The sequence below is a fragment of the Cyprinus carpio genome, chromosome A7, assembly GCF_018340385.1.
Source record: "Cyprinus carpio isolate SPL01 chromosome A7, ASM1834038v1, whole genome shotgun sequence".
Classification (NCBI taxonomy): domain Eukaryota; kingdom Metazoa; phylum Chordata; class Actinopteri; order Cypriniformes; family Cyprinidae; genus Cyprinus; species Cyprinus carpio.
This window is the reverse complement of record NC_056578.1, coordinates 27,815,727-27,836,609: the sequence shown is the minus strand read 5'-3', so window position 1 is coordinate 27,836,609 and position 20,883 is coordinate 27,815,727. Positions and strand designations below refer to the sequence as shown.

The 20,883-nt window shown below is 39.2% G+C and overlaps 2 protein-coding genes across 5 annotated transcripts; both read left to right on the top strand.

Annotated features, from left to right (window-relative positions):
* The first annotated feature begins 5,420 nt into the window (after nucleotides 1–5,420).
* LOC109095208 (RNA-binding protein, mRNA-processing factor 2a-like) lies at nucleotides 5,421–10,764 on the top strand. Of its 3 annotated transcripts, XM_042760639.1 has the most exons (9): nucleotides 5,421–5,536; nucleotides 5,666–5,891; nucleotides 7,355–7,432; nucleotides 7,791–7,829; nucleotides 8,048–8,110; nucleotides 8,632–8,782; nucleotides 9,215–9,363; nucleotides 9,574–9,644; nucleotides 9,727–10,764. In XM_042760639.1, the coding sequence occupies exons 2-8, from the start codon at nucleotides 5,838–5,840 to the stop codon at nucleotides 9,637–9,639; spliced, it is 600 nt and encodes a 199-aa protein (XP_042616573.1). In that variant the 5' UTR covers nucleotides 5,421–5,536; nucleotides 5,666–5,837; the 3' UTR covers nucleotides 9,640–9,644; nucleotides 9,727–10,764. The 3 variants fall into 3 exon arrangements, with proteins under 3 accessions (XP_042616573.1, XP_042616574.1, XP_042616572.1); XM_042760640.1 differs by having other exon boundaries at nucleotides 5,475–5,891; nucleotides 9,574–9,648; XM_042760638.1 differs by having other exon boundaries at nucleotides 5,477–5,891.
* Nucleotides 10,765–11,956: 1,192 nt separating this feature from the next.
* Nucleotides 11,957–20,883, top strand: LOC109094830 (cytoplasmic polyadenylation element binding protein 1b). 2 transcript variants are annotated; one of them, XM_042760636.1, is made up of 12 exons: nucleotides 11,957–12,110; nucleotides 12,589–12,757; nucleotides 13,507–13,698; nucleotides 14,142–14,350; nucleotides 15,305–15,560; nucleotides 15,760–15,873; nucleotides 17,969–18,073; nucleotides 18,366–18,520; nucleotides 18,689–18,887; nucleotides 18,985–19,079; nucleotides 19,399–19,479; nucleotides 19,583–20,883. In XM_042760636.1, exons 1-12 carry the CDS (start codon nucleotides 12,096–12,098, stop codon nucleotides 19,691–19,693), a joined length of 1,701 nt encoding a protein of 566 aa, XP_042616570.1. In that variant the 5' UTR covers nucleotides 11,957–12,095; the 3' UTR covers nucleotides 19,694–20,883. The 2 variants fall into 2 exon arrangements, with proteins under 2 accessions (XP_042616570.1, XP_042616571.1); XM_042760637.1 differs by having other exon boundaries at nucleotides 11,960–12,110; nucleotides 18,366–18,502.

Below are 20,883 nucleotides of genomic sequence, written 5' to 3'. Positions count from 1 at the left end.
AAACAACTTTTTCTTACAGTGATGTTAAATGTACTGTAAACTCAGATGTGCCATTGAAGAAATCATAATCTGAAAGCAAATTTTTCAAATTTATATTATTACATTTCATGAAAATTGTCTTTAAAACTATATATACATACATATATATATATATATATAGAGAGAGAGAGAGAGAGAGAGAGAAATTATTTGAAATAATACAAACATTAACTACTGTTAAATATAAAAAGAGGTAACTTATTTTTGTCATGTAGTTGCCAAGGAAACACTTTCATTTTCATTTGGTTTATCTTGATTTATTAAAATAACTAAAACTGTATATATAAAATGACAAATATCTAAAAATATCAAAAACACACAACAAACTTACTAAAACATTAACAAAAATTCAAATGGAAATGGAAATATAAAAATGAAAACTAATTCAAACTATAATTCTCTGAGCTGACACTAAAATTAATGTAACCTATCCCACAGTATGTTCTTCATAGTGACTTTAATACTTTACCATGTCTTTTGGAAAAACAAATGTATAGGCAATAATTAAGATGGTTAAAATGAATAAAAATATTACAGAATAACAGTTTTGTTATTTACATTAGCCGATTAACTTATTATTATTATTATTATTATTATTATTATTATTATTATTATTATGATCATATTGATTAATACTGCTTGACCTGAGCAAGCAGCTGTCCTCCTGGCCGCCTGTCAACCATTTGATGTCAATGGGCCTTTTGTTCCTCATTTTTAATCCTACCACTCCACACACACTGTGTCCACTTCTCTGGGCATAACTGTGTCCCATATTATGTAAACAACAAAGGGTGAGTGAGGTTGTGTTTGAAAAACTTTTACCACTTGCAGTTTCCCTCTCTGCGGCTGAGTCAACACTGAGTTTTGTACAAGCGCATTGCTCCAAAACTGAACAGGCAATGGAGCAATATGCACATCTCACACATGTATGGTTACATATAGGCTGCTTTATTTATCATCGCATATGACCCCGTTTTTTAAAGTGACAGAAAGTGCACAGCATGGAGCGTCTGAATAATGCAAACTGTACCGTCCTCTTAAGTCCAGGGAGAGTGTGTTGTGCAGTTGTGGAAAGAACAGGAGCTGACAGGCCCATACAGGAGGGAGGCTCATTATGAAATATTCATCTTTCTGAGGCTGAGACAGACTTTAGTAGATGTGATGGACAGCTGCGTAGCACCCAGTCCCTTGTTGTATGTAAGTCTGGAATGTGATTGTCCATGTGATTGTCTGCTAAAAAACTGCTTAAACTGAGATAGACTGATGTGGGGAGAATATCACAACGGTTTCAAGAGAATATGGGGTGTCATTAAAAAAAAAATTAAACAGTGGCAGTTGCAATATTAAACAATGAAACTTAGTCTTCACAACATGGTCACCTTTTTGGAATACCAAATGATGAGTCTTATGACCATTTTCATTTTAACAACCTTAACTATTGTTCTCGTATCTATTGAGAAGGTAAATCTTAACATATGCATACGCACTGGCCCGCTAAAGCTTAATCATGCACGCCCCTTATCCAGCCCTTAACAGTCCCATGCATCACTGAATCACGTCCCCGACTTCTGTTTAATATTTGATGAGATCAGTTCCTCTTGACTGATTTTTCTGCGTTTCTGCAGTTCTACTTTGCAGTCTGTGCTGTGCGAGAGGTTTAAAATGGCTATATGAAGTTGTGCTTGAGCCACCAGAAAAGCGGGTCTCAAAAGCCGTTTGTGCTGGATGGTAAGTCTTAAAAAGCCTTGTTGATGGTGACCGTCCCCTAAACTCAAGTTTTAATACTTCATTGCTACAAAAACTTTAATTCGTGCACTCATAGACTTCGGGGTAGTGTCATATTAAACTTTATGCGAGGCTGTGAAGGACAGAAGTTCAGCATTTTCATTGGATTGTACTAGTATTTTAACAACATGCTGCTAAGGTGATGAAAAAAAAAAAAACTTCCTACAGACAAAATCTACATAAAACTGATTTGAAAGTTGTGAGTTTTAAAAATGATGTGATCCAGGACCTAGTGAGTACCACTGTAAAGACTTTATTTTTTTTAAATCGTCCTTAATTTAATGTATAATTTATTATAGTATTATTAAAGATAATAATATCATTCTGTCTTTTTTCACATTGGACAGACTCAGTTCATTTAAACTGCTCACATTTGTCTGAATACACAGTAACTCATGTTTGCTTCTCTCAGTAGCTAAGCCCAATTATTTGAGATGGAGCACTGAAGAGCCTCATTGGGAGTTTGTGGTAGTCTAATTTGTCCTGTTTGGCAGCCAGTCTAGGCACAGGGAACAAGGCCAAATTTTGATGTTCCCATCAAAATATTTACTATTTCAGTGCTTGGTTTTTACATTATACATAGTCTTCATGAGATGGTCCTTATTTAACAAACAGTTTGGCTGGGATTGTACTTTCTAAATGCATGGAATGTTTATGTAAGACAGCGTCAAAACGCCAGGGTTCCATGGTATCAGATCCTAATTTGTCTCTCTGGGAATGTGTTGCCCTTTGTTTTAACAGCATAACCTTTCATGTGCATTTTCCAAATTTAAACAGGAAACATGGGATCTCTTGTGAAAATATGAGGGAGGACATAAAATAAATAGCTCTTGAATCAAGAAGACGTAGTAAAACTTTAACTAATGTGAACAAAAGGGGAAAAAACACAGTTTTTAAAGATATTCTGATTGTTCGGAACTATACAAAACCATTTGTTATTATTTGTGGGTATCTTCGTGGGTTTGTTTGCTTTTATATAAGAAAAGACAGATGGCAATAGATAGAGGAAATGACAGATTAACACAAGAGCTTTTGTCAACTCTTTCTTGGCAGTTCGAGAGAATACAGATGCAAGAGACAGCTAAAGGGTATACTAATATCCTTTGGTCACAAGGTCTCATTGCTTCAAGAAGCAAAAGAGGCAATCGAGAAGTAAACAGGAAATAGACTGTACTGATGCAAGCAGCACTTACCGTTATTCTGTTTGTCATCAACAATTATTCCAGAGATTCTACTCCAGTGGTTTGTTTTTATAGAGGCAAAATGTCCCTGACCATGAGGCAATGAACTGTGATGACTTTGTTTTTTAGGTGTTTGGTGTCTAAACTAGCCGAGAGTAGGAAGGTTTCCTGAGACTGAGAACAAGTCGAATCCCAGTTGGACATCAAGCTGATGTTACAATGAGACATGGTGACCAATGTCTGTGTGTGCTGCCAATTCAGTGAAGGCGTTAAAACCAGAACATTTCAGTCTGTTACGGAGAAATCCCCTTAAGGCCGGAGTACACTACACAACTTTTAGAATTGTAACACATTTTAAAACGCCAGGCTTCATACACTTGTCGACTTTGTAAATGTTAGAAAGAAAAACTGGGCATCATACACTGAACGACTAAGGATCACACACTACCAGACTTTAAAGTCGTTCCGAACACAACTCAGAGATGCATTACAATACATGTTCTTAAATCAGCTCAAAATATTAAACATGTTTGATCTCCTCCAGCTGGGTGGAATCATAGTCTGAAGCAAAAAATAAAAAATAACAAATCTAAGTCCGCATGTGCCCATCATATACTTTGCAATTTTCTATTAAATCTGTCACCTCAAATCTGCAGACTGGCTCTGCCTTTTGGCAACTAGTGACTCTAAATCAGGGCAAATAATCTGTACAAAAGTTGTGTAGTGTATTCCAGTCTGTACATCGATGCAGTCCTGCTGACTAGATAGAAAAAAAAGCAAAACAATTATTTGTGGCCTATTAATGAAGATGCATCACTTAGTGTCGTCACTCACAACATGAATCAAAATCTAAAAACTCTCAATAACATCATCAGTAATACACATCTAAAGTGATATAGCCTTTCCAAAAGGAATATATATTTTTTCTCCCTCAATCAGACTTGAACATCTCTTCTGAGCTGAAAGAAGGAGAGCTGGAGTAAATGGTGGATATGCAGTGAGGCACAGAGGACACAGGGAACACAAGCTAAGTGCTGTGGAGCTCTATGACACTGATGCGATGGGACAGGGCCAGTGAGGCGTGAGGCGGAGGAGTGTGGTTTGAGGTGGCTTTTGGGACAATGGGCCTGCTCTTCTCCAATAAAACATGAAGGCCTCATCACAGGATTCTGGCCCCACTGTACAGGCTTTGTGATGGGGAGCTCACCACTAACAAGGAGATTACGAGAAATGGGATGTCAATTAACAATATTTCAGAGAATTCGCAGGGATTAGCTATACCTGTAACTTTTATGATAATATGTTATGTTTCTTTGATTTATAAACTACTGGAAGGAGGTTAAATATTTTTAAAACCATTGGTTTTGAATGTCACTTTGCAGTGCAATGTGTCAGATGAATGCTAGCACCCTTCTGGCTGTGGCATGTCTGCACTCAGCCAATCTGTACACTTGTCATTCTTTAAGAGCCTGGCACTGATACGTCTATCAGTATGTCTACTGTATAATCATCTTTGGCTCTTTGTACCTCTGTGCTCTGTTTGACTTATTTTTAAACCCCTGAGAACAAGACAAGAGGCATATATTAGAATGAGTGTTAATGGAAAAACTGACATCAGGGTGGTCAACTTTTCATTTGATGTTGTTGGTAAATGTTTTCCCAAGCTATTTGTTAGTAAATTAAAGCTTTAAACACATCCAATTTAGAGCTTGTAACCGAATTAAGCAGTTAATATAAGACAGGCCCTCAAACAAACTGCAAGTCTGTATATAAACATAAGTAGGATTTATAAATAGTTCATAGTTCCCTTATGTACAATGGAATTAGAGAGGCCTGGCAAGAAAAACTTTGTCTATATTTAGACAGATTGTACAAAACAAAACACTAGGTCAATCAAGAAAAAAAAAAAAACCCTGACATGTTCTCAACCCCCACTGCTCCCCGCCGGCTTCAACAAGCTCCTTTACTTTGTGCGACTACACAATGTCAGGAAACGGGACAGAAGACCAGTTGAAGGTGCAACATAAAATTTATGAGCTTTAAAGGCCCATTTTTAATAGACGGATCCCTGTATTGTGCGTGCCTTGCCGCGTTTAAAGGGAAAAGACAAGTAGGCCTAGCTTTCCTTTTAAACAGATGTTCCCATAATTAAATGCACTCAAATGTCAGGGTTATTTTTAGAATAGCTCAGTTTTTCAACAAACAAATAGAGGATGTATAGACTACACCCTGATCCTTTCACAACCGCCCCCATAAAGAAACTTTAAAGTTAGTTTTACAAAGTTTTTATATCTCTTAATGTGCCATTTCTCTCTTGTATTTATTTACTCCCCTCCCTCCCTCCTCCTGATAAAGTTGATATGGGATTTCTCCAATAATAAAAGGAGCGGTTCCAATTGGTCCGTGCTTCCCCATGAAGGCGATGATTCACTAATGGAGGGGCTGGCTTATCCACCAGCTGCAGCGCCGCACTCGAGCCTGCCCCATCTCTCTTGATGACCTAATTGGCGAGCAGGTCAACTATGGAACAGGTTTTACCAATGAGCTCTGCTTTCTTTGAAATTTAACATTTAAAACGAGGTAAATGTGAGGTGGCACCGCCATTTCTCCTTTTTTTCTTCTATCCCACCCCTCCACGCACTGCACTTCTTTTCACCTAGTCACCTAGGCGTCTTCGGGTCACCTGCCACTTTTGACACGACCTCAGTGTTCCTGCACAAGTTCTGCTGAGTCCCGCACGGATCGCCATCAGGATCCAGTCGCACTTTAGGACGCGGAAAAAAACCCGAAACTTCTGCCGGTCCTTCTGGGTGTCTCAAGTTTACGCACAAGATGAGTATCAAGTCTGACTCCGAGCCAAACAACAACGTCTCTATTGAAGAAGAGGTGAGAGTTCGGCGTGTTAAAGGAGTCACTGAGGTGTGGTAAAGAGTAAAACAGTCTGTGTCGACGTAAATCTGTTTCAAACTTTTGGAGTGTTAAACGGGAGCCTCTGCGTCTCTCGGTGAAGTTTTTGCTGTCATGGAAAAGTAAGGAAATGGTCACTAAGAGATTTAAAACACGGTGATTTGAAGTTCATAATTCAGAATGAAAACGAATTGTTTTCCGTTCATTTAATGACCACCTATTTTCCATGATAGATTATCTTTTTGTTGAGCGGTATGTTAATTGCGTTTCCTTTAAATATTCAGGGGGTTGAATTGCGCCATGCGTGAAGTTTGTCTTTTTTTTATTTCCTTTTTGGCCAATGTCTTAATTAAAATACTTACTTGTTCAAGTACTTGTTTAGAGGCATCTCAGTCGATAAAGTGATTTAGTGTGTTGTCTCAAACTGTGAAGTAAACCGGCGCAAATCACCGAATTGTTTAAAATTGGCGTCACTGACACTGAATTGTCTAAAATTTAGTAATGGTTGTAATGCAGCACGGTGTAACTATTTAGTGGTTTCTTTATAAACTATGGTTTTAAAATGCAAACTATGTATGTATGTATATGCAGCAATAAACCTGTTAAACATGCTTCAGTTAGCCATTTATTTTTGTTTTTCAACTGTTTATAGACACGTGTATAATTTGTTGTTGTGTGTTTTTTTTTTTTTTTTTTTTTTTTTTTTTTTTTTTTTTTTTTTTACTGTTGCTATTATGCAGGCCATTTTGATCCAATCTCTGCAGTGACCGAAAAAGACACTAATAATCGCATAATGCACAACTTCAAAAACTATTTTGGATTGTGGATGTCAATATCACTTGCAGCTGTTGGCATAATGAAGTAATTTTCCTAAACAGCTTTAAGTTAAACCTTAATATGACTATTAGAATGCACAGGTGACGCACAGCATTAAGGTGTAGAGGTGAGGGGTTCTGGGGCTGTGGTTGAGGGCCGAGGAATGGTGTTGCGCTGTCGGGGTTGTTGCTGTGGGTCAGAGGAAGGAAGTGCCATCACGCTGTGCGATGTTGTCCATTGCTGTTCCATTGGCAATCCATTGTGGCTTGGAACCTCCCACCAAGTCAAAGCGAGTGGATGCACAGTTGTTTATTTCTGTAGCCATTTAGCTGAATGTGGCCAAGATAAACACGTTTGTCTTAAATCTTTGTACTGTAAATTGCTGTGTTTTGAGTGTAAAACTGCCAGGATTTTTAAAACGCAATCCCTGTATTTTTTTTTAGTTAATTACAAACCTTTTTTTTTATGTAATTTATTTTATTAAATTCATACTAACTTTGAGTTCCAGTAGTCCTTAATCACTTTTTATTTCTGTTCTGTGTTAAGTTATATCCTTTTGTGTCATCTAGTATTTTTTCCACATTTTAAATATATTAGAGATTTGATTTATTTCTTGTATTTTACAGGTACGAACTCTATTTGTCAGTGGTCTGCCGACAGATATCAAACCTCGTGAGCTCTATCTGCTATTTCGACCATTTAAGGTAAAAACAGATGTTTTAAATGGTAAATCTCATTGACTGTGTTTAGTCAAAAATCTGCTACCTCCCTTAGGTCTTAGCTCCTAATTATTATGGTCACCCAAGCAACAGTTAGAAATTAAAAAAGGTGAAGGGGAGGGAAATCGCACAATGAATTAACTGGAGGGGAATAATCAACTCCGTAAACTGAGTGTTAGATTTGTAAGAACTGGTATAATGTTTAGCAGAGATGTTGAGCTCCAGTCGCACAGGTTAGCAGTGCAGTCCCTCCAGTGTTGGCCTCTTATGGGGAGTGCAACAGGAATTTCTTCCTTAAGCATGTGACTGCACTGCTGCTAATTGGATTTATTTTCCTTTTCAGGGTTATGAGGGTTCACTTATAAAGTTAACATCAAAGCAGGTGAGACATTGTTGGATATTACAGCTGACCAGGCCTGTGTTAAATTCAAAATGTACTTTTGCATGTGCTGCAGTCATGCCTATTTTTTTCAGTGATTGTAAACCTAAAATTAGGACTGCATCGTGATCAATCACATTAAAAAGTTTTTGTTTTTTTTTTAAACCATGTATTTTGTGTTTTTAATAAGTGTGGCATTGATTTTTCTTTTTCTTTTGCAGCCTGTTGGGTTTGTAACCTTTGATAGTCGTTCCGGCGCTGAAGCGGCAAAAAATGCATTAAATGTAAGAAACCAGCCATCTGTAAGCAATAGCTTGAATTATTGAAAATCTGTCAGATGATTCCCAGCTAGGTTCATACTTGATGTGGTTTAGATGCATTGTCTGCTGTATATACATTAAGAACATGCCTTTTCTACTTGCAATTTGTGCAACAAATGGCCATAGCTTGCATACATTTCTCTCTCTATCTCATTTAACCTTAAAACATGGTGAGCTTATGGTGTCCCATATTTATTGTATAAGTGGATCTGTTCAGCACGTCACAAATAAGTGCATAATGTTTATTTTGGGAATTAATGAGCATCATGATTCGGAGAACCCACTTTACAGTAGACTACATTAATGTTTTCCTTAGCGTGTAGTACGTGTCCACCTAGGTAACACTAGCTTTGCTGTTCAGTCACCAGTAGAAACGTTCACTGCATGTGGGCACCAGCTTAAGATGCACTGCACATTTTTACCAGGGTCTGGCAGGCACAACCCATCCCCATTACTCTGTCCCCCTCCCCCCCTTGTGTCTCCAGGGGGTTCGATTTGACCCTGAAAACCCGCAGACCCTCCGGTTAGAGTTTGCTAAGGCCAACACGAAGATGGCAAAGAGTAAGCTGATGGGCACTCCAAATCCCACAAATATCCACCCAGCTCTAGGAGCGCACTTCATAGCACGGGACCCATGTAAGTTCATGGTCGACACAGTAGTTCACACTGCAGAGACAGACAGGCACACACACTTAAGCTACACATCTAGAGTAGATCTTAGGAAAACACAAGAAACTAATCCACCGCCACATGCATGCGTCATTAGCAAATGGCCTTTTCTGTTCTGATTTCAATTACGCTCAAGTTGAGTATTAGTACTTCACATCTCATTCAACCTCTCTTCTGTTCCAAGCCAAGTCACAGAACTTACCAGAGATCACACAGGTATCAGTATTTAGTTCCTGCTTGTTTTTGCTCATTTTAAAGTCTTTTGGAGTGTGAGGGGCCTCTGATGTCAACGATTTGTCATACACTTTGTTTGTTTTTTGAAGTGGTGATTTTTCAGTCATGTCTGACATACTGAGCTTGCCTGGGGTGATGGTTTGCTGTGCTTCTCCCCATCCTCAGATGACTTGACAGGGGCAACATTGATCCCAGCGTCTCCAGAGGCCTGGTCTCCTTACCCCCTCTATACCACGGAGCTCAGCCCTGGCCTGCCCCACACAGCTTTCACCTACCCAGCAGCGGCGGCTGCAGCAGCTGCACTTCATGCTCAGGTATTGCCATCCTTACCTTTTTCTTTTCTGATTGTTTTAAATCTTTTTTCTTTTTTTCCCCATTTCTTTATTCTCCTTTTGTCTTTTTTCTTCTCCTTTTTCCCTCCTTTAGTTTTCATTCTTTTTGTTAGTCCTTTTTTCTCTTTTCTCATTTTTATTTTAACTAAAGGTGTTCATTTTATATTTATTGGTTCAATTTATTTTTTTTAGATGCGCTGGTATCCCTCCACATCAGACTCATCTCAGCCTGGATGGAAATCACGGCAATTCTGTTAATGCGTGTTGGTATTTATTTATTTTATTCTTTTCTAAAATTGTTTAATAACTATGATCTTGGTAACTGCTTTATTTATTTCCCCCCAGGTTTCTCTCTTCAAATGGCATCTTCCAGCTCCTGTTTAAAATCAGTCCAGTTAATTTGAACTTCTGGTTTTTGGATGTATTAACTCCTTTGAAATTTGGCCATAAAGAGATTAAATTTGAGTTTGTATTGCTCATTGAGCTTATATTGAAGTCATTGCCAATAGCACAAAAATGAGAGGCATATAAATCATACAGTAGACCTTAGAGGTTGCTAATGGATGAGCCCCTTGAACTTATCTAATGGATGCTAATGGATGAGCCCCTTGAACCCCCCCCCCCATTGAAGAATTTAAGAATGGGGTTTTTTTTTTTTTTTACTTATTCATTCATTGAGATTTGCTCTGGGTTGAAGTAAAATGAGACTATCAACTGAAGCTGATATTGAGCATGTTGGTTTTGGCATGAAGTGTTGCTCGGTGCGTCATTGTAGTGTATTTGTTGCTTCCATGACCGGTGTAACCTTGTCATTTTGTCTTTAGTAGCTTGGTCATTGAAGTTGCTCTGTTATGTACAAAACTATGGCCAACTCATTTTGGGTAATGTTATGTCCAGACAGATGGTTTCCCTTGCTAGATTCCACTTTAACACATCACAGATGGTCTGATGACTTTACAAAATGACACATTCTCAATCTAGAGTGTGTATCTGGGGAAAGAAGAGTTTTGTGCAATTGAAATTAGTAATCTGTATAATTTATTGGTAACTCTTTCTTTGTGGTGTTTGTTTTTGTATCAATGTCCTTCATAGCATTTTCAGAGGTTAAGTTGTAATTTTCTTTTTTTTTTCTTTTTTTTGTTTAGACTGTGTCAGTGCGGCACAAAACTAACAGTATATGGACAGCAAGTTTGCTGCTAACATGAAATTGCTGTTTCAAGTTAATACTCTGAATATAAAGAGATGCTACAATGGTGCATGATTTTTAATGTGGGTGTAGTAATGGTTAATTCAGACATTAGAAGTGTATTTGTAAAAAAAAAAGTGTTTGGTGTACAAAAATACTACTGTATGATATAGTATTAAAATGGGAATGCATTAAAATGCCTTGTGTGTACTTTTATTTGAGATACTGAACTCTGCGCTACAGATTTGTTCATTTCAGCATCTTCCATGAGTGTATCATGGTCGTTTAGAGACTACCTAAAAATATTTATTTATTCACCCCCATGTTTTCAGATCTGCATAATTTTATTACATGGAGCACAAAAAGGGATGTTAAGCAGAATGTCATTGACTGACAGCCTCACTTGCCACATTCCTTTGCTGTCTTTTCAATGCCAAAAAAGTCTCATTCTGCCTAACATATCCTTTTATATCAAAGAACGTCAAACAGGTTTACAACGTGAAACATCTTATTTTGACGTGAACTATACTTTAAGCAGAAGACTGTAAGAAACAATGTAAGTGCTGCCCTCTGGAGGAAATGACTCGGTAGTCTTTGTAATTTGTTTTAAATGGGCTATATACCCTGAAGGTTGAGCCCTCTAGAAATGTCCCTATTGAACACTTTTGTATTTACTGTATTTAGGTCTTATTTTTCCAAAGTTGTCTTTGAAAACGACCAAATGCTGCTCTCCATGGTCCTGATTTGTCAAAAGAAATATACACGTGACGTGACACTTAAAATACAAAACCAGCACGCGCATTGAACTTTTAGATACATATTAGAACATTTACCCACGGTTTCACAGACAAGGCTTAAGACTAGTCCCAGACTAAAGTGTAAATCTGAGCGGTTTTAACTGAAAGAAACTTGCACTGACTGATTTTAAAATATATCAGTGGCTTTGTTTTGTCTCAATTAAGATGCACACGAGTAGTGTTTTCTAAGGCACGTTTATGGAAAATTACTTAAATGTCCGAAATGAACTATGGCCTAATCCTGGCTTAGTCTAAGTCCTGTCTGTGAAACCAGGCCTTAGGTTTAGATCGTATCAAAAGTCATCGAATTTATTTTTAGATCTAAATATATTCATCAATCTCCCAGACAGCTCTTAAAAGCACAACACGACCAGCTATAATATTTGTTGAATAAGAAGACGGCAAACAGAAATATTGTAATAAAGGATATAATATTATAGATAATTTGGGGGGCATTTAAAAAAAAAAAAAAACATACGGTGGGTTTTGACCAGTAAATTAGCCAAAGGAAAATGACGTCCGCGTCAAGTGCCCGCCCCTCATGAATAAATATCTTAATGTGATCTGTGATTGGTTACTCAAGAGAAGAAGTGGATCCCGAGAGAGTAGAGGCGCTTGACCCGAGGGCAGGTGTTGTAAATTAGGCCAAAATTTCCTTCCAAAGCTTTAAGTAGACTTTATGAGAAGTCCATAGGGTGTTGTTTTCGATAATTTTGGTTGATAGTCCTACCATGGCGTTTTCTCTGGTGAGTTTTGGTGCCAGTTCGGGTTTAAATCTTGCCTTTTTAAAGAGCCTTTGGATTTGTGTGAGCGTGTTAAATGTTTTCGTCAGTGATTATTTGGTCCGCGTTTACTGGCTTATAAAAAAAATAAAACTTTAAGTAAAAATTAAGTGCTTCATTCCTTTTCAGAAATATGATAGCCCGCATCTGTCGTGAGTAATGATTGTTTACAGTGAGGTCCATTAATATAGTTTCCATTGATTGGGCTTGTCCAATGTAATCATTGACTGCTTTGTTTAGTGTAACAGCGTGCATGGCAAATTAACTTAAGCATATTGTTCTTCATCACTCTAGTCAAAGTGGTGTACTAGAATGAATTTCTCATCAACTTCAAATCTTATGGCATCCTGTTTTGTTAACTGAACATAAAATGGTGAGTCAAGGGAAGAGTTAGGCCTATGTTTTACCATTTCTTTGATGTATATCCGTTTTGTTCTGACAGAGTGAGAACCCCAGACTTCTTAACTGCCTGGATTCTGATATTCCAGCCCTGTCTACATGCAGTAATGCAGACACATTCTCCAGAATGAACACCATGCTGGGAAACTCACTGGATCTAAGCGGGGTTTGCACAACTCCCACTGCTAAATGCAAGCGAGACCCTTTTAATGGTAAACCCTATTTTGTGTACAAAAGATGCAACTTTTAATTGACTGGTAGAAGACAATGAACAAGTGCAAGTAAACAATTCATTAATATATGTGCAGAGCTGTACCCTTTTTTTCACTGTCTTTTCCGCTTTCTATGTTCATGTGTATCTGCTGCATTGCTGTTTGCCCCTTAAGCTTTGGCCCTGCACTTGAGCATCATGTGCACAGGGAATCATTACAGCACTGGTCATGCAGTGTCATGCAGGCGAGACAGAGGATGCTGAATCAGGGCTGGAGCAAGCAGTTGGATGCAGACCAGCTCTGCATGAGCAGCCCAGATTGCTCTTTCTTCAGCTACTTAGCCAGTAGCAACAGTCCTGCAATTCACTGGAGTTTTCGGTCTCTTAGCCTGCAGCTAGTGGCTAACTCTCTCTCCCTGCCACCTCGAATGGGAGTCTGAGGTGGGAGGGGGTGCTGCCTCTTTGTAGGAGAATTTGTCAGGAATGCTCTGTGGTGTGGCATCAGAGGAGGCCAGGGACTGATGTCATTTGCAAGGGGCTGTGAGGGCAGCAGCAGCGCCTGGGTCACATGCAGGGTGGGTCGTCTTTGCAGAGATTGCTGCTCATGTGCAGTTTAGCCAGGCAGAGGGAGGCGAGCCATGATTTATCAGAGTCTAGGGAGCCAGTGCTTTAACGTGCATGCCTTTTATTCCCACTGCTGATGCAGAGTCACCAGACAGTGTGTGTGTTATTTCTGGACACTTTTAACAGATCGTCCCGACTCGGACCTGTCTGCGGTCCGGAGCAGGATGCTTTTTCCCACCGGTGGCCAGGACTCGTCCAGGGGTCTGCATGATGTCAATAACTGGGGTCTGGGCCTACAGTCCCTCAGCCTGTCTGACTGGGAGAGACCGTGGAGCAGCCATGACACCGATCCCTCTGCACAGACCAACACAGCCTCACGTGAGTGGAGTGAATAACATTAAATCAACCATATGATAATGTTGACACAATGTTACATGAACGCTGAAGTGACACTATCACTTATGCAATACCGATTCGGGGAGTCTTAATTGTTTTAAGCAGGCTTTGGTTTTAAAACGAAGACGTAGTTTTTGTGAAGTCTCTTTCTGGGTCTTTATTGATAGCCTTGTCCTGACTAGAGTGTTTAAACTGGTCTCACTAGGCCTGTAACAGTGAGTCGAAGCCTTTTGTTGACGTTAGTCACAGATTCTCGGCCTGCCTGGTGTGCTGGTAGTTCTCATTCATAGTGCTGCAATAAGAGCTGTCCTTTTTCATTTGTTTTTGGCTCTTGAATTATGCAAATTTTGGTTCCTGGGGTTTGGATAAGAAAAATCTGCTCTTTGGTTTTTATTTCTTTCAGATTATTTATTTTATTTTTTCAGTGCAAGGGATTTTGGGGACTCCCAGCCGGCTCTCCAACAAGTTTCCAAGCTACTCTGAGCCTTCCATTGGCGCTTCAGACTTCCTAGAAAAATTTCCCGGCATGGCACGCTTGAACTCTCAATCTTTCCTGGACTCTCACTCCATTAGCCCTGTGGACTCTGAGACCAGTGGCTTCAGCTCTGGTTCTGATCACCTCTCAGACCTGCTGGTAAGTGTTTAGAGATCATGTTCTGTGTAGCTATTTATTTTATTTTTTATTTTTTCCCCTCCTCTCTTCATTTGGCTTATTTGTTGGGGAATTGAAGGACTGTGAATTGACTTTCTAGCAGTTCCCCGTTTAAACTACTTATGAGTGATATGATCTGTATCTTTATCCCCGATAAGTAATTTTCAGCCACAGAAAGGGTAAACACCACCACATAGTAACTGTCTGATAGTACTATCATTTGTATACAAGTTATTAATTGAAATGAATTAAAATCCTATATTTCTCGTTTGTTTAAATTTACATTACGTTAGAATTCACTAGATTCTGAATAAGCCGTAACTGCTAACTTAGTTAATTTATTCCCTACTTTTTCTTATTCAATTAAGATGAAGTTTTGACTTAAAAAATAATCCTATATTTAATTGCTGATCTCCTAAAGTTAGGATAACCTCAATTGTCTTAACCCAGTAAATTCAATAAACTGCTTACCTTGGGGATTTTTCAAATATTAATCATTACAAAGTTTATCATGTAGTGTTTTGAGTGCAGCACAAACTTCTTAATAGTTTGACTCCTAACCCTAAGGTTGTGGGTTTGAGTCTCGGGCCGGCAGTACCACGACTGAGGTGCCCTTGAGCAAGGCACCGAACCCCCAACTGCTCCCAGGGTGCTGCAGCATAAATGGCTGCCCACTGCTCCGGGTGTGTGTTCATGGTGGGTGGGTGTGTGTTCACTTTGGATGGGTCACCATACTTGGCTATATGTCACCTTTTTTTTTTTTTTTTTTTTTTTTTTCCACTTTCAAAAGCGCTCTACAAATTTGACTTGACTAACAATCCAGACTGCAGAGTGTGCAATAGTGTTTTAATGAGGCTAGTTTTAAACGTAGCTCACTTCTGGGCCTTGCATGTTCTTATTGGTGAAGCTAACTCCTCTCTCTCTTGCTTTTTGCAGTCTTCTTTGAGGATCTCGCCGTCTGTGCCCTTCCTTATGTCCAGTATGCAAAGGGATCCTCTCAAGCTAGCTCTGGGCTCTCGTATGGACCACAGCAGCTCACTTTCTCTTACCCCACCACCCAGTGCCACCCCAAGTGGTGGTCTGTCCCACCGCTGGCCTGGTGCCTCCATCTGGCCCAACTGGGACCTAATGAAGACCCCTGAGAGCCCATTCAGCATTGAAAGAGAGGCCTGGCTTCACAGACAGGCAGCCTGTATGAACTGTTGTGTACTACTGTACTGCATGAATTCATGTTATTCCCACACCTTTACCTTCCCACTGGAACCTTTGAACCTCCCTTAACACTTCCCTTGAACAGACTTGTTCTACCCTGGTGCTGCTGGTCACTTAATATCAGTGCGTAATGCAGATGTATTGCTGTTGTGCTTATCTTGTGAATTTGTGCTCCACAGCAATCAATGAAGCTACCTTCACATGGAGTGGACAGTTGCCCCCCAGACACTACCAAAATCCCATTTACTCCTGCAAGGTCTTTTTAGGAGGAGTTCCCTGGGACATCACTGAAGGTAGAAGGAGCACTTGTCCTTATTAGGACTATAGCCCTATTCGGACAGGACTAGTTTTACAGGGGGTCGTTAGAGAGGGGGGGGGGTGGTATGAAATCCCTTCCGAATCTGCCACGTCTGTTTTTCCTCACACAACCTCTCTTGTAATTCCAGAGCAAGTTACCGGTTGTTTTTCAGCAAACTCTGTGATCGTCTGAGAAAACTAATCGCGTCCGAATGGCTGTGAAGTAAATATTGCTAAATATTTACTGCATTTAATATATATTGTTAAATGGGATGATGGCCCAATTCGGACTAGTTTTCTAAACCGTTTGAGTTTCGATTAAGTATCTAATCTAAGTAATATTACTGTGAAGTAAATATTGAATTTACTTGTCTGTGATTTACCGGTGAGTATTTATCTATTTATTTTTTCTTTTCACAACGCATTTCCTTTGTTTTTGGCCAATGGGAATTACCGTAGATGCTCTTACCACACGCATGTTTGATATTTGCCTCCCGGCAAAGAAGAAAACAAAAAAAACAAAATCAAAAGCCAGATCATGTAAACAAACTGGAAGCTAACAATAAATAGATTTTTCTACCCATTAGGTTGTTTTATTAACGGTGTCGATTTACTCTAAATGCAAATAGGCCGCCTTGTTGGCTGAGGCCATTTACACTAGCTCCGCCCCCCAACGTGTGAATCGGTTAGTCAGAAGACAGTCGCCAATCGTCAGCTTCAGTGGCGCAGCTGGTGAAATGTGTCGTACTTATTTTGATCGAATCCGCCTTTTGCCAAACTTTTTTTTTTCTCTCTCCCTTTTCAAATTTCAAATCACATCAGAAAAGCATCTATTTTCAATGAAATTGAAAAAGTATCTGGTATGGTTGGGGTAGGTGTAGGGAGGGCTTTATTGTGCCAACAAGGTGGCATCCATTTAATAATTTGAATTAATTTATACTTAAGTTATTGCAGCCTGTTTTTATAATGTATTGCGATTTACTGAGGTGCAGATAATTGCCATTATTTGCAATTAGTAGTATAAATAGCAGAAAATCCTGCTATTTTTAAGTGTAACTAGAATCTATAGCTATTTGCACTTAGTGCAAATAGACTCTGCCTTCTATTAATGTCTAAACCTACCCCTTACAATAATGCTAAAAATTGTTGTACAGTGAGAAGTTACGCTATCGATGTGCGCATACCCAGTAGTTTTTGCTGTATACCATCTAGCCTTACACTTATGGTAATCATCCGAATGACTATATGCAATGAGCGCACAATCTCTGAAACGCCCAGATGAACAAAACAGACCCTCCCACCTCTGCAATTAACAGATGTTAGTCCCGGGATTAGTTTTCTAAACCATGTTTGAGTTTTGATTAAGTTTGTAATGACTGCATTCTACACCTATATACGCTGAATTCTGCTTGCTAATTCTGTGAAATGGTACATTTATACAATAAATGCTTAAAATAATGGTCTGCTTGAAGTTAAAATGGCTTTTTTTTTTTTTTTTTTTAAATTGTTTGGAATAGAATAATAGCCTGCTTATTGAAGAAAAATATTGAAATTTAAGAGACCACTTGATTTAAATCTTTAATATGGTGTGCTATGTTGACTCATGGTCTAATCCCATTGGAGGTGTGGCATCCAGTCTCCTTGAATATTTCATTTATTTTTAAATGACATAAAAATGCTAATTGACACTTCATTTGCTTTCCACATTTTGTGTACCACGTGTGCTGTTTATCTAATTCTGATTTTCAAAATTTACACTAACATTTAAAAGTCTGTGGTCTGTAAGATTAAGAAACTAACTTTTTCTTAAATTTCAGCAAGAATGCATTAAATTCATCAAGTGACAGTAGTAAGATTTCCATCTTTAAATGCTTTCTTTTGAACTTTCTATTCAGAATCTTAATGTATCGTGATTTCCACAAAATATTTGGTGCAGTAAATGATTTCTGATGGATCATGTGACACTGAAGACTTGAGTAATGGTCAAAAAATTCAGCTTTGCAATCACAGGAATAACATGAGACTTTTCAAAAACTAAACTAATGGCTTCTCTTTCCCTTTTTTTTTTTTTTTTTTTTTTTTTGTCACCAGCTGGTTTGATTAACACTTTTAAATGCTATGGCCCTCTGAGTGTGGAGTGGCCGGGTAAGGATGGCAAGCACCCTCGCTGCCCTCCAAAAGGTAATATGCCCAAAGGTAATGCTGAAAGGGTAGGAAACTTATTTTATTACAGCACTCTGTGGCGGGATGGTGCGGGTTGATGGCACTCAACTTATTGACTACAAAAACCTCTCATACACATGTGGTGGTATGTTTCTGGGAATTCCTTTTTGTTTTTTTTTGTTTTGTTTTTTTCTTTCCCCTCCACGCACTTTGCAAGATGTACATACCCAAGTATGTTGGTTGTTGTGCAGTCTGTAGTTAGGGAAATGACAGTAAGTTAAATTGTGTAACCCTTCGGCCATGTGACTTTATTTTTATTTTCTAGGTTATGTGTACTTGGTGTTTGAATCGGACAAGTCTGTGCGTGCCCTGTTACAGGACTGCACTGAGGACCTGCTTCATCCTGAGGGCTACAGCGAGTATTACTTCAAAATGTCCAGCAGAAGGATGCGCTGCAAAGATGTAAGATGGACTTTAACGGTAGATTACAACTTCTGTGTGGGTACCTGTTGACCTGCTTCAAGAATCTGCATGTGTAATTTATAGGTGGTATAAAGTTTGTTCCCTGATCTTGATATCTGAGAAATGCTAACCCGTCTTTTGTTTTGTGGGGGGGGTTGTTTGTTTGTTTTTTTTTTGGACCCTCAGGCACAGGTTATCCCTTGGGTGGTTTCAGACAGTAACTATGTGAGTTGCCCCTCTCAGAGGCTGGACCCTAGGAACACTGTGTTTGTCGGAGCTCTGCATGGCATGCTCAATGCTGAGGCCCTGGCCAGCATCATGAATGATCTGTTCGGAGGTGTTGTGTATGCAGGCATCGACACAGACAAGCACAAGTACCCCATTGGTGAATTGGTTTTTTTTTTTTTTTTTCTCTCTTTTAAATCAAGGTTGATCACTAGTAACTCTTACTTTGATACTGGTGTTTAACCCCCCCCTCCTAGGATCTGGACGTGTAACCTTTAACAACCAACGCAGTTATCTGAAAGCTGTGAGTGCTGCATTTGTTGAGATAAAGACACCCAAATTTACAAAGAAGGTAAAGTGGAACTTTGAAACCCGTCGTTTTGCACAATTATGGTAGCTCGTGTACAGTCTATAATAAAGTCTATGGCTTTACTTCTTAACTGATAATTTAAAGTAGCGCTGGTTGTACTGATGCAAGCATTTGCTGTTGTCCGGGTTTCATTTCTATTTGGTAATTTGATTTCAGTTGGCATGTCATTTAGTCACATTTTGCTAATGTCTGCCTGGCAGTGCATTTAGACTTTTAGTATGCCTCTCCATTTTTTCCATTTTTTTTTTTTTTTTTTTTTTTTTTTTTTAATTTCTCTGTGGGAATGCCCTTCCTCCTTTAGGTTCAGATTGACCCATACTTGGAGGATGCCATCTGTCAATCATGCAGTCGTGAGCCTGGACCGTTCTTTTGCAGGGACAAGGTGAAGTTTTTAAGCACCCCCCCCCCCCCCCCCACACACACACACACACACTTGCAGTGTAAATGCAGTAATGCATGCTGTGTAACTAACATCTCTTCCCCAGACCTGCTTCAAATACTACTGTCGCTCCTGCTGGCATAGGCAGCACTCCATGGACATCCTCAGCAACCACCGCCCTCTGATGCGAAACCAGAAGAAGCGGGATGCCAACTGAAACCACGCATGGCAGCACGATGCCTCACCCTGGATGTCTATTGTGCCTGCTCCCCTTGGAGAACTGCTCAAGAGTCGGCCCCCCTTCAAAAGGCCCTCCCAGGAGTTGGGGCATGGGGAAACACTGTAGAAAGTTCACTGTTGCACTTTCTTTTTAGTTTGGCTTGTTCACTTTGGCACTGCACACAGTGAGATGGGTTAGCTGGGGCCCATGGATGGGAAGACCCAGAGTTTTTGAACAAAGTTGAGATTCAGGCCATGGTTGAAGGGATTTTTTTTTTTCTTTTTTTTTTCTTTATATAGGTTGCTATTTTGTTTTGGTAAGTCCATTCTAAAGTCTCATTGTTTAACAGATGGAAGCCATACAGTGCCTTTAATTGGTTTCCCTTTCCACACTAGCTGCTCTTTTCTGGCACTTTTTTGCCAATGTTTTTTACTTTTTTGAGACGCTACAAAAGCCAGATGTTCATCATGACACTTTTCTTCTGTTTTAGTTTACATAAATTTTTACATGAAACAGTTTTAAGGTATGGCATGGAAAAGGTTGAATAGTAATCTACCTGGCAAATTTTTAATTTTGCGCTTTTTTTTTTTTTTTTTTTTTTTTTTTCCTCCATGTTTTTGGAGTGTATTTGCCTTATCAGTGTTCTGTTTGGTAGAACAAGAGGTTTGCGTGTAACCCTGCAGATCTGTTTGCCAATCCAGATCAATTTCAGTGCGTGCCTCCACTAGGCATTGCTTTTACTGCTCTCAATCAGATTTCAAAACCAACTTTAATATTAATCCTGAAATAAGAATGGCCATCGACTGCACATAGTTTTATTGCACTTTTTAATTTACACTTTGTAAAGGGGTAGGTTTTTAATCACTTAAATTGTACATCAGCAGGTGTTGTGGGTGTGAGCCCAAATGGCTGCTTGTTGAATTTAAAACCATAGACTTCCCTTGAGTTTACCAAGAGCCTTAGCAGACTAGATGCAAATGTCACTTTACTCATCCTCCGCTGAATGTCTGAATGGATAACATTACTTTCAGAACCAAGATTGTCTTCTGTCTTATCACCATATGCTTTCCGTGCAGAGCTATTTCCCAAGCTCCTCTGTCATTCTACCTCATTGTTGTCTGCCAAGTTTGCTTATAAAGGTGACGTTTGAATTTTTGACTGGGCACAATAAAGGTGTTTAAGCATTA